At 35.0% G+C, this 14,085-nt stretch overlaps 1 protein-coding gene and 1 pseudogene across 7 annotated transcripts in view; one reads left to right on the top strand and one right to left on the bottom strand.

The window, feature by feature from the left end:
* SNX13 (sorting nexin 13) overlaps positions 1–14,085 on the top strand; it is a 143,883-nt gene that overhangs the window by 41,448 nt on the left and 88,350 nt on the right. For 5 of the 7 annotated variants that reach the window (XM_036863038.1, XM_036863037.1, XM_036863036.1 and 2 more), the window contains 4 exons: positions 2,023–2,135; positions 6,266–6,368; positions 8,947–9,036; positions 10,105–10,226. In XM_036863038.1, coding sequence (XP_036718933.1) covers positions 2,023–2,135; positions 6,266–6,368; positions 8,947–9,036; positions 10,105–10,226 — 428 coding nt within the window. Of the gene's footprint in view, positions 1–2,022; positions 2,136–6,265; positions 6,369–8,946; positions 9,037–10,104; positions 10,232–14,085 lie in introns of those variants that run through there. The other 2 variants (XM_036863039.1, XM_036863041.1) reach the window with 2 other exon arrangements.
* LOC118901124 lies at positions 11,300–12,449 on the bottom strand (annotated as a pseudogene).

The raw sequence follows: 14,085 nt of genomic DNA, 5'->3' as shown, positions 1-14,085 counted from the left end.
AAATAGCATCTGTTTTTTTAGAGTTGGCCATCTGGCGGTACTATAGTGTGGATCAGGTACTGGATGTTCCGCAGAACTATTGTCAGAGGGACTGAAATGTTCTGTACTTTATTCTAAACCACCATGGCCTACTTTCAGCTCTTGGAAAGAAGTCAGGGGAGACCACTTCTATAGGTGCAGTAGTATCCCCAGCTGATTCAAGGAGGAGTTCATGGAGGCAGGGTAGAAACATCAGTAGGCATTCTGTCCTCTGGTTGAAAAGATGTGGCCAGGATGAGGAAAAGTAATAAAAATACAAATGAACAAGAGTTATGTAAGCCTTATATAGAAGAAATTTTTAAAAAACCTTCACTGAGGGACATAAAAGAAGATATGAATAAATGGAAAAATATTATTTGGGGGTAGGAAGACTATTATAAATTTTCCTTAAATCTTATCTAAGATTTCTGTTCATGTGTCACTTAATCATTGAAAGCTTCTTAGGTCAACCACATACAATTGCTTTATTTTTCTCTATAGCATTTATCCCCATCTGATATATATTTACTTATTTATATGTCTTTTTTCCTCTTCTGGAATGTAAACTTACAAAGGTATGTAAATTCATGAGGGTGTGCTTGTTGTTCTTCCCTTACTAAAACGTAGATTTATGAGGGTATATATGTATTTTTTAAAAAATTTTATTTATTTATTTATTATGGCTGTGTTGGGTCTTCGTTTCTCTGCAAGGGCTTTCTCTAGTTGCGGCAAGCGGGGGCCACTCTTCATCGCGGTGCGCGGGCCTCTCACTATCGCGGCCTCTCTTGTTGCGGAGCACAGGCTCCAGACGCGCAGGCTCAGTAGTTGTGGCTCACGGGCCCAGTCGCTCCGCGGCATGTGGGATCCTCCCAGACCAGGGCTCGAACCCGTGTCCCCTGCATTGGCAGGCAGACTCCCAACCACTGCGCCACCAGGGAAGCCCAATGAGGGTATATTTTATTCCTTGTGATATCCCCAGCACTTTGAACTTACAGCACATAGGAAGCAGTCAATGACTGGGAATGAATGAATGAATGAATAAATAAGTAAAACTGTGCTTTCTCTCATAGTCCACAGCACTTATTGTCTATTCCATAGTTTTTTGGTCATTAATTTTGTTCAGTTTAGCATCTTATAATGCTTTCTATTATTTTCTTTTGGTCAGTGTCTAATTGTTTCATTCCTGTAAGACATTCTTCTCTGGGCTTCTTGATGGCAGGAGTGGGACAAATGCATCCTTTGTATACCTCACAGTACAAGGCAAATAGATATAGGAACTTGTTGAACTGAATACATTTATTTATTTCATAATGACTTAAATTGCTAAAATCCAGTTTGCCTTCAGCAAAAGGAGTATTTTTAATAGATAATACAGTATAATTATAAACAAAATAGGGAAATAGGATGGAGAATTTTTAGAGATGTTTTGTTGAACTCGTGGTAAATTTTGGTAACGGGAAGTTGGAAGTTGTGCAGTTATAATTTTACAAATTTCTGCACACAATTTGAGTAAATAAAAATATAATTTTTAGTGAGACATGGGTTTTTTACCTTGAAATTTTAATTTTTAAAAAGTCTCATGCTGTAGTTTTAAAATGAAATATGAACAAGTACAATCTGTTGTCTACTTAAGCTTTCATACATGCTTTTGCATATATAAATGTATCAATGTTTTTATTATAAATACTTATCACTTTTCATGTCATTCAACAATTTATGTAATTTGTTGTTCATTTATATTGCCAATAGATTGTTTTTTTAAATCATTGCTGATATGCTATAAATTTGTTTCTACATATAGATTTTGTATATTGTTTCTGGGAGATAAATTTCCAAGAATGTACTTAACACTTTCAAAAGTAAATATTTTTAAAATTACTGAAACAATACCATGAATGCTTAAAAGGAGAAACATAAACTATGTAAAAGTTTTGTTGGTTCTTTTCTAGTTCCTATGGAAAATTATTTATTTATTAAAAAGATTTTTTTCCTGCTTTATTTCAGACCAGTCTGTCCATATGGGGATGGGGAAGCCTTGGCATTGTCCTTTCTCTAATAACGTTTGGACCCTTTGTAATATTTTATTTGGCATTTTATATCCTCTGCTTTGTGGGTGGGTAAGTATTCTCAATGATAATTTTATAATTCATGTCATGTTCAGTTGTTAAAGATGGAAACAAATGACCATGAGACCTCAATAAGAAAAAAAAGTGAGCATGAGAAATGGCAGTATGATTTATTTGTGAATGCTATTTTTGCACATTGTTTTTACCAAAGTTAAAAATAGTAAAATTAAGATACCTATAGAAATAAAAACGATGATGGTTATGATTTGTACCAGCAATATGGGTCGTCATCTTCAAAAATAAATTTCAATTTCTGATGATACAAACTTTTTTGTGTAACTTGAAAAGTTTTTTAAGATTTTTTATTCCTTTTGGTGTTATTTCCCCTTTAAGGTTGAACTTTCCTTATCTATAATAATAATAAGATAAATAAGTTAAATTGAGATGACACATCAAGTTTTACAGAGTAGAAGATACTGTTTCACTGATTAGACTTCAGACACTAATGTTAATTATTATGTTAATATTAATTATTGTTTTAATTATTTCCCTTAGTGAATGCTGTCATTTTGTTCTAGAAAATTGCAACAAACACCTGATTTTGCCGTTTTCTCTTCATGGTTATTTGGTTTACAGTGTTTATGCTTTACCCTGAGTTGATAAAACTTTACAGGAGAGGTTTCAGTCATGATTTATAGCTTCCTATGTAGAACATTTGGTATCAGATATGAATTGTATGTAAGAAAATGTATAAACAAGAGAGATGCTTGCTACTTAGATACTCTGAACAAGGTAGTTTAGCTGAAATGAGCATTTTGTTGTTAATGTTTATGTGTGTATGTATATATATGTGTATTTGTGTATATGTATATGTATAATACATTTATGTAATTATTTGTGCAGTGAATACCTATGAGTTCTTTCAAAAAAATCTTTTGAGACCCCAAATATTTGGAGGAATTGTTTGAGCCTATAGGTTTAGAGGACTTAGCTGAATTGAATAGCATATATAAACTGTGGCCTGAGAGAGACTGTATAAGACACTGAAGGGATGGCTTCTGAATGTATCTACCACCTGTCACATTTTTCAGGTTATGAGTTTGAAAGTCATGTGTAACCATTTTATAGGGAGGTCACCCACTGATTGTTGAACAAGTGAGAATTAATTTAACTGGGAAGCTACATCAAGGACTATTCATAAAACTGTATTTTATATTAGATTTAGTATTTTCCTTATAATTGCTTGGATATGGTATTATGTACTGCGACAATTAAGAAATAAGCCATAGGAATCAGATAAATGGAGTTCTGAATATCTTTATTGATTATAAAGATGATTGAAGACTTACAGATCTGCGGCCATTGGGGCTTCCTAAATTACCTTCTTTGGTCACAAATTTAGGCCGGAGCTGCATGGTTGCACCCCTCCCCCATGAGGTCGTGGCTGCTTTTATTGATTGGAAAGGAAATGGAGGAGATGGCTCTCTCACAAAGGGAAGGTTTCTTTTATTTCACTAATTGAATAAGCCTTTGGCAAAAGTGAGGAAGGATTTCAGAATATTTTACAATACTTCAGAAAGGGAAGAAATTGCAGCGTTACAGATGAAGGTAGAGGGGTGAGAATCATTTCTCTTAGACTCAACTGCTCCATATAAAATTTGGGAAAGGGAAAAGGGTGACGAGTCCATTCATTCCAAAGTCCCAGGAACCTTTGTTGTTCCCTTTTTGAGTCTGCTAATTTATTAAGGAATAATTTCAAGAAAGTTTTTTGATATTTGTAAAGTTCTGTGAAATTTTTTAGGTAAGTTGGGATATTGGTAGGTGTGGGAGGGCCACTAAAGACTCTTTAGATAATATTAAGTCACATGGAAGGATCTGAAATTCCAAATTCATGTTATGTCATAAATTGATTTGATATTCTGTTCCGGACTACTGATGTCAGGAAATATAGTGCCACAGTAAGGGGACTTCAGTTTATATACTAACAAGCATCCCAGAATCATCTCAGAGGATTAGTTAATCAAGCGTTCCCAGGTTACTCAGTTACAGTCAGTGAGCATCATAATTCCTGAGTCAAAAATCTTTCTAATTTTGGCTCTAATTATGAAGAATGATTGTCCTTTCTTTAATGTAGCTTAATATAGTTTAGTGCCTTATGAATTTTAAGAGCAAAAATAGGCTTTTATATATCAATCTTAAATAAAGTAGTTACATTTCATATAACTAAAAATCATTTCTTAGTTTTAGTGGTTTTTTGTTTTTGTTGTGTAAGTTTTAAAGATTTGTTTTTGTTCTTTTTCCTACTTAAAATGCAAGTCAGAGAGGAATTAATGCATTTTCTTATGGAAACTATCTTTCTTTTTTTTTGGCTAGTAAAACAAGTTTTTGAGTTCTGCAGTTTACCTGTATACAGTGTTGATAATGTATATATTTTGCTTATAGTCAAAGCTAATCCCTTATTTTCTAATATAAAGAAACCCTTTGGAAAGAAAACCACTCAGAAGTTTTTGTTTTTTTGAATTTTGGTTTTTTTTTTTTTTTTTTTTTTGGTTGTTATTTTGGGATACCTTCAATACCGATATGAGTTATTTAATGGCATTCCGTTATGTTTGTTTGGTTATGCAATCATTTGTAGCACCTGTTTTTACTTAAACCTCAAGGCTGAAGCTATTAATTAGGTTCTTTCTAAGATCATACTGTTCCTTAGCTTACTTTACTACTGTCACACTGTGGGCAAAGGTGAACGTTTTATCAGTTTATTTTATGATAATGTTTTTAGAAATGCATTGTTAACTTAATATCAGCATTTTATTGTGTCTAAATATGCTTACAGCTAGGTAAAACTGAAATACAAGACCAACTTGAGTCTTAGTAATAATGTCAGATACAACACAGGTATGTGAAATTTACTGATAATTCTGAGGCCAGCCTTTTAACAAAGAAACAGAAACAGAATTGATGACATGAGTTGATTTGACTTTATCTGTTTCTCCACCCTCCTCCTTGCTTTTGTGGTGCCTGTACTGAAGAGCGGTGAAATGGCAGATAGCCACAAAAAGCAGAGGACCTTGAGAATCTTCCTTTCAATAGCTGAGGCTGACTGTGTTTAATTTTTTACTGTTCCCTTCTTGTCACTGCACTCTTCCTTCCTTCCTTCCGTCCGTCCGTGTTGGGTCTTCATTGTTGCACGTGTGCTTTCTCTAGTTGTGGCGAGCGGGGGCTACTCTTCTTTGCAGTGCGTGGGCTTCTCACTGCAGTGGCTTCTTTTCCTGCGGAGCACAGGCTCTTGGGCACTCGGGCTTCAGTAGTTGTGTCACGCGGGCTCAGTAGTTCTGGCACACGGGCTTAGTTGCTCCATGGCATGTGGGGTCTTCCCGGACCAGGGATTGAACCTGTGTCCCCTGCATTGGCAGACGGATTCTTAACCACTGCGCCACCAGGGAAGTCCCCAACTACACTCTTTCAATCATTGTAAGATTACTGTAAATCATTATAAAATTAAAATTTAATATTCTTTTATGGATTTCCTGTCAACTTAGTAGTGCTTAGATTTATTTGGTAAACTTTAAATGTAGGAAATACTGATAGCATTTAGTCAATACAAAGTATTCTAAACCAGTATTTATCTTACCTTGACTCCATAATTGTTTTAAAAATAATTAACTTTTGGGGATATATTTATATTTCTTTTTTAAATTCCGGTCTTATTTTAAACAAATCATAAGTTGGATCTTTTTTTTCCTGTATAGTCTTTGTTTATTCTGTATTCATAGTGGCAAGTTATATCTCTCTTTAATTAGTTAACAGAATTTTATAGAAATGTGTGGTATAGCTATAGATGTACATCTCATTTGTCTTTGTCTTTGGTTATTAGCTTACCTACTTATTTAATGAAGGTTTATTTTTCTAAAGTTTGAAAATGTTGCCTGAGATTCTTTATGAAATATACTGGATGAAAACTCGTAAAGGCATTATTGTATAAATTCACAAAATGTTTATAGTTGTTTTAAACTTCAGAACTTAACAAAATCTGTCAATTCCTTGCCTCATCAAAGTCACAAACTGACTTTTTAGTGAATGGTAAGCCATCAATTAAATCTGAAAAATATATTTGGTAATAAATAGATGTGTTAAATTGTAGTGAAGTTTTGTTTTTGTATCTATAATTAAATTTCTTTCAGGGGTTTTGTGGTTACTCTCCTCTTTGGAAAAACAAACTCAGAGAAGTACCTAGAGCAGTGTGAACACTCATTTCTTCCTCCAACATCAACTGGGATTCCTAAGGTAAGGGTAAAGGAATGTGAAACCTTAAAGTCCTTCTGTAGGCAGTGATGATAATGTGATCATCTTTATATGGCTTGGCAGATTTTCCTATAATTCACTAATGCTCACTATAAATTTATGAGAGACTATCTGATCAGGCTTAGAAAATGCATGTTAGATGTTAAAGGTGAGAATGCAAATTTGAGGAAAAGATAGAAATTTAGGGTCTTTTCCTGCTGTCTTAACTTAGAATTTCAGTGCATCATGTGTATGACTTGTGGAACTGTCAATGAATATACTGTTTTGAATGAAATAAATGCATAGGAACCAGAGGGAGGAAAATGGGCACTTTTTCTTTAACTCATTTGAAAAATAGAGCTTGCGATTAGGCTGTGCAGTTTCTATAATTTTAATAATTCAAGTCCAATTTTATATTATCTTTCATATTCCCATTTTTCTGATCTTTTTTTTTCAATATTATACTCTATAAATAAAATTGGAATTGCGTACTAGAAGTAGGCTTCAGATTCTCATTGCCTTCAATTATTATTATGGGATTAGGATGGTTTTTCTTGTATGAAGAGAGGCAAATGGTCTGGAGTTGATGCCAGTAACTGAATTTTACAATTATTAACTTATCCATTATGTGCTAATAAGACTTTCATATTGATAAATAAATACATTTTTTTTCTAATACTGTAACTTTTAAAGTAATCTCTGAAACTTACTTCTGTCTCCCTTTAAAACTCCCTTTAGTGTTTATTCTTTGAGTTTGCTCACAGATCTTTCTGAGGAAATGAACCTTTTTTTTTTTTTTTTTATTGAGGTATAGTTGACTTACAATGTTGTGTTAATTTCTGCTGTACAGCAAAGTGGCTCAGTTATACACATATGTACATTCTTTTTTTAAATATTCTTTTCCATTATGGTTTATCCCAGGAGATTGGATATAGTTCCCTGTGCTATACAGTAGGACCTTGTTGCTTATCCATTCTAAGTGTAATGGTTTGCATCTACTAACCCAAAACTCCCAGTCCACACCCCTCCCTCCCCCACTCCCTCTTGGCAACCACAAATCTGTTCTCTCTGTCTGATTTTGTTTGTGTTTTAGAGATAGGTTCATTTGTGCCATATTTTAGATTGCACATATAAGTGATATCATATACTATTTGTCTTTCTCCTTCTGACTTACTTCATTTATATAATGAGATAATCTCTAGTTGCATCCATGTTGCTGCAAATGGCATTATTTCGTTCTTTTTGATGGCTGAGGAGTATTCCATTGTATATATGTACCACATCTTTATCCATTCATCTGTTGATGGACATTTAGGTTGTTTCCGTGTCTTGGCTATAGTGAATAGTGCTGCAGTGAACATAGGGGTGCATGTATGTTTTTGAATTGTAGTTTTGTCTAGGTATATGCCCACGATTGGGATTGCTGGATCATATGGTAACTCTATTTTTAGTTTTCTGAGGAACCTCCATACTGTTTTCCAAAGTGGCTGCACCAACTTTCATTCCTATCAACAGTGTAGGAGGGTTCCATTTTCTCCACGCCCTCTCCAGCATTTGTTATTTGTAGACTTTTTAATAATGGCCATTCTGACTGGTGTAAGGTGGGTGGTACCTCATTGTAGTTTTGATTTGCATTTTTCTAATAATTAGTGATGTTGAGCAGCTTTTCATGTGCCTACTGGCCATCTGTGTGTCTTCTTTGGAGAAATCTCTATTAAGGTCTTCTGCCCATTTTTCTATTGGGTTGTTTGTTTTTTTGCCTTTTCTTTTTGAATCATTTCCTAGCCATCCATATTTTCCACTCACTTGAGCGGTACATAGAGAGAATGCAAAATGTTTTAAGAATTAAGATCCTAAACAGTAATAGATCATAGTCAAGACTGGTTAAGTCTTTATAATCTATTTTTTAGTATATGGTATAAAAATGGTGATTTTGATTGCTATTTCTAAAATGATTCATAAGTATATTTTATGAAAAAATCTTAGAGGTTACATGTGATAACTCGAGGCATATGTTTTTATATGTATTTGTGCTTTGGTTTGTATTTTTAATTGAAGAGTGTCTTACTACTTTTCACCCTATTTCCAGGTCACTGGTCTTTCTGAAGACTACAGAGAAAAATTCCTTTTCTTTAGTTGCTAAAAACCATCCCTAAGTAAAATTAATTAAAAATATATTCATTTGGCAGCTGGTATACTGTTTTGGGCTGGGAGGGAGAGGGAGGAAATAGGGGTGTGTTTAATAAAGACAATTATTAATTTGACTCACCTGAAACACTAACTTATGATTTTAAAGTTTCATTGAAATATGGCAATATTATATCTGATATTTTCAATTTCTCACATTCTAAATAATGTTTGCTGATAATTGTTTTTGGTGATAACACAAGATTTTTTTCTGGATGTCTAGTTTTGTTAATTTGAGAAATAGTGTTTGCTTTATACCCAAGTCTCAAGAAATAAGGTTATTTATTAACTGAAGATAATGACAGGGAAGTTACAATGAATATTTAGTTAGAAGTAAACTACAGAGACTTTAAATCAAGAAACTATGTAATAGAATGTTATGGTTTCCTTTCAGTGCTTAGAAGAAATGAAACGGGAAGCCAGGACTATAAAGATCGATAGAAGATTGACAGGTGCCAATATAATTGATGAACCTCTCCAGCAAGTGAGTTTCAGTATGTGGTATTTGAATTCCATATGTTGTGTGCTAGGTGCATTTCTTTTGAAAATGCTAAGGAATAATTTTTGCTATTTGTGTAATATGCTGGAAATTCATTATAATGCTGTCCTTGGAGTCTGTACGTAAAGATATTGCCTTACTTATGAACTTATTTATAATAAGGTGTTTGCTTAATATGATATTAAAGCCTTTTGGTTGAATTTACATTTAGAAAAAAAAGTTTTTACTGACATCTGATAATGTTTCTAATTATTTTATATATATAGTTAAAAATGTTACTCTTCAGCTGATGAACAAGCTTAGTGGTTTGATAAACCAGATGTTTTTCCTACTAGTTTTATTACTTCTTTAAATGGATATTTATGGTTTCATTCAAAAATATTTTAAAAATTAGAATTAAAATTATTCTCCTCCAAAATATTTTTCATCGATTCTTGATTTTGTGATTATTACAAATAATGTATACTTTAAAATTGTAATACTATTTTTTAGATGAGCCCATATTTAGTTTGTCTGATTTGCAAAAACATAATACATTAAACTGTATTATTTGCTCTTTATTGGCTAACAGTGCTGTTGGCAGCATCACCGGTATTAGAATTAAGTGAATTGTCATTTTTGTAATTTGCTTGCAATGAATCTGATGATATTCTCAAAAGAAAACATATTTCCAAGATTATTAGCACCTCTTGACACTATTTTGCATCTCATTCCATCAAACTGATTAAAACTTCATTATGTTATAGCATTGGAAATTTATTTTTTCTGCAGGCTTCATCTTCACTTGAAATTGGGTGGGGCTTGGCCATAGATAATTCTTTAATTTTTTAAAAAATTTGGGCAGTGGATGAATTGGGCTACCAAAATAATTGAAAAATTTTTGAAATGTTTTTTAGTATATTGACGCTTTTTTAATGAAGGCAGTTGATTACCACTACAATTTAGTATGTAGAGAATAAATATAAATCGCAAATAATCCTTTCAGGTTTTAGTTTGACACTGTTACTTTTTAAATCCTAAAAAATTGTATTTTTTTCCGTATTTTTGTTTTAGGTTATCCAGTTTTCCTTGAGGGATTATGTCCAGTATTGGTATTATACACTAAGTGATGATGAATCTTTTCTTCTTGAAATTAGGCAGGCTCTTCAGAATGCACTCATTCAGTTTGCTACTAGGTAAGGTCACTGCATTGTATTTATGCAGAAAAATTTAAATCTTGTTTGTATCAATAGGGAAAATAACTTTTAAATGGAAGGAGAAAATTGATTATTACAAGGTAAGTAGAACAGTAGATTATTATTGTGGGATAACTCCTAGATTATAGAACTAGAGCCATAAAAACCTTTACTCCTTTACATTTACAGAATGTTTATCTTGACTAATCCCTGTTCTCTTAGTCTGTATGTCCGTTTCTTCCTCAGGGTCCAGTTGTCCAATCATGTGACTGTTCAAAGTCTTTCATGCCACTTAACTGATAATACTTTTTTCCCCTCTTATCCAGATACTCTTGTTCTGTTTTATTTTGTTTTTAGTTGCATATCACTCCTTTATTACACTGTTCTGGAAATATGATTTAGTACAGTTATGCTCAAAATGAGTACTGGGCCAAGTGGCAGCGCCAAACAACTGGAACATGATTCAGAAATCTGACACAGTGAAAGACATGCTTGGACATGATCTAGAGGTATTTTATGGCCGTAAAACAGTAAGGCAGGGGAGGGGTTCTGAAACATACAACAGGGTGAAGTCCTATACCTTAGGAGTCAGGGAGCTTATCTCATATTGGTGTAAGGAGTGGTTTGTTTTCTGTCAACCACCACTAAAATCCCCAGAAGGTTTTTGTTGTTGTTGGTATTTTTAATATTAATATATAAATAATATATGAAATATATATAATATGTACGAATATAGACACAACATATATGTATTTTATATATATATTTTTTGTAAAAGTAAATGCAACACTTAAACATTCAGGATTGATCCTAATCTTCTGGAGCGAGTTCCTCTGGTGTAATGGAGGAAATGTTTGTTTGAATCACCATGCAGATTACATTCATCTTCTACTGGAATGACTAGAGCCTCCCAGGCAGTCACCTGACTGCAGAATAGTACAGGATCAGCTTTTGGGAACACAAATAAGCTGTCTTGTTCCTCCTCATTGGTCACATCTTAGCATGGTTCTTGCCTATCTTCTACTCAAGCAGGGCCTTAGTAATAAACAAAGCACTAGCAAAAAGTCCCAGAGTTACTTCCTCTCCACCCTCTTGAATAAGTCTTCCCTTGACTTGGACTGAGGACCCCTTGCCCCATAGGTGCTGTTCTGACTAGATTGTATGAAGGGAGTGGGAGCAAGAGACAAAATGGCTAAAAGAAAATTGGGAGCCACTGATCCCCATCTGGAGCTACAACTTAAGATGCCCACAGACATGTGCAGGGAAGAGGTGCAGAGGAATGGGATAGGAGGGGGGTGTCCTTGGGAAAGTAGTCTGCTCGCTTGCCTTCTCTTCTTGGTCTTGCCCTGGGCAGCCACAGCCTCCATGACTTCACACATGGGCTCTTCATTTCCCAGGAACTCCATGGGCTTGATGGGCTTCAAGTTCTTGTCCAGTTCATAGACAGTGGGACTACCAGTGGGCAGGTGCAGCTCCACAGTAGCCTCTTCAGAGAGATCCTCCAGAGGGTTGACAGTGCCCTGAAGGCTATTGCCGTGGGCTGTATTCAGTACCCCCTTCCCCTCCTCCATCTGGGGAACTATTTTTTCATTCCAGAAGGGCAGAGCTCTGGCAATAGTGTCCTTCAGACTCTCAGAGGAGGGTAGCTGATCTTCAGTGAAGTCTGCATACCTCAGTCTTTATTGATGTTGCTGTAGAAGGGATGGTTGAGCTTCATAGGAGGTGGCAGGACATAATAGTGTGTCCAGATCTTTACCTGGGTTTCGTCATGCTTGGCAGCAGTTTCTGCTTTATTGAAGTCAAGTCCTCCCTATTGGCGGCCACACTTGGTCATTGGCATCCAGTGCTGTCCAGAAGATCCAAATTGCTTTCTCCTGCACCATGGTGAAGCAGATGTCAAACTCATAGCCGGCATCCTGTAGCACCTGCATGTGGTGCTTCACCTCCTCACGCCTCCTGGGCTCCTGTTGGCTTTGCTCCAGCCACTGAAGCCGTTCTACAGGTTCTCTGTGCTTTTCCTGTGTGGGATCAGCACCACCTTGTAGGTGGCCATGGCGGCGGTTCCGGGTGCAGCATAGACTGGGGTTCACTGAGATTCCAAAGTCTCCCCAGATACTCTGTTTTATTCAAGTGCTCTGAAAATAGTTCAGCATAACTGCTCACTTTTGGCACATACCTAACGGAGTCCTCTTAGAGGAAGAAGAAACCAAAGGAGCATAAGTCAGTGGAGGATACGTATTCAGTTTATTTGTTTACTTTCAGAAGAGAAGTGTATTTTAATGAGTTTCCTTTAAGAAACTTTTCTGAGATATACAAAAATTCTCACTTTACAAACACCCCTTACATACTGCCTCCCATATGACAAAATATTTTGGTCTATATCCTTGTATTTAAACTGCTTGATTTGGGGGGCGCATTTCATATGCAGAAATTATTTATTTTTGAAAGAAAGAATTCTATCTTTGGGCGAATTTACAATTTTTTTTTTTTCGTAAATAAAAGAGTTTGCTACCCAGTACACAGAGTGATTTTCCTATGAGCCTGTGGCCTCAAGGCAGGAGGCTGCATTGCTATGCCACGAGTACACTCTCAAATCTGAAGGTGTTATTCTCCAGCCAACCCCTCTTCTTCCCTACTTAGGTTCTTGAAATACACTTTTGTACTTTTGAGAGTCTTGGAGAATAGAGCTTTGCCCTAGGGCTGTTACTTTGTTTCCATCTCTGTTCACATAGATATTTCTAGCTCATGCTGCCCTATCCAGACTTTTTCTTCTATAATTCAGTCGATCTTAAGCTTTAGAGTGTGAGGTGAGTTCCTCAGCCTGAGGTCACTGAGGAGGCCTGCAGTAAGTTTCATGGTTTGGATTTTAACCTTACTTAGATTTGAGCTCCTTCTCCCTTATGATTAACAGCAAACATTGTAAAGTAGCCAGCCATAATTAGGAGTGTAGACTTACTGTGGAACACAGAAAATATAATAAAGTATAATCAAAGAAGTCAGAAATTGGATTTTATCTCCTTATTTCATATATGTAACATTATTGTGTGTTAGGTATTTTTTAAGATCATTCTTCTGAATCGGTCATTCATTGCTTTTTATGGTAACACCATCCTAATGATTTTTTTCCCCCTTTGGAAGAGTGGGAATAAGAAGAGTTCATTATTCTTGTGTCTGACTGCTTAAGAGTATATGAAAATATAAAAAATTTTAGACCTAGAAAGAACTTTGAACTAGTAATTGGAAGACTTGAGTTTGTATCCTGCTCTACCATTTAGCTGTGGTACTGTGAGCAAGTATTAAAAATTTTTTGGATCTTGGTTTTTCTCACATGTGAGATAAGCCTAATAAATACCTGCCCGGTACTGCATTCCTCACAGGGTTATTGTCATGAGCAAATTCATCTATTCATTCAACTAATATTTTGTACCAGCTAGGTGCTGCGGATACAGCAGTGAATAAAGCAAAATCCCTGCTCAGTGGAATGTAATGAAAATAATCCTTGTGAAAATGTTTTCAAAGTTGTGAAGGAATTTAGAAGTTTAAGTTTTTATGCCGTCCAACATCCATAATTTCACAGACAAGGAAGCTAAATTCCAGAAAGATTAAGCGATTAGTCTAGGATTATCTGTTGAGTTGGGGGCAGAGCGAGAATTAGAATCAGATTGTTCTTAATAGTTAGTATTCTTTCCTCCACTCCCTACCAGATATATTATGATCTAGATTATTCATCTTAGTTTCGCTCACCTTTCTTTCCTATCATTGCAATGCTTTCCCTGTTTTTGATCTTATAACCACCTTTTCTTTAAACTTCCTGTCATAAGTTTTTTTTTTCCCCCTTCTTTAATATTCTGTGCTTTCA

The sequence above is a fragment of the Balaenoptera musculus genome, chromosome 9 (genome assembly GCF_009873245.2).
Source record: "Balaenoptera musculus isolate JJ_BM4_2016_0621 chromosome 9, mBalMus1.pri.v3, whole genome shotgun sequence".
Classification (NCBI taxonomy): Eukaryota; Metazoa; Chordata; class Mammalia; order Artiodactyla; family Balaenopteridae; genus Balaenoptera; species Balaenoptera musculus.
Note: the sequence above shows the minus strand (reverse complement) of the source record. Positions and strands in the feature narration are given on the sequence as shown.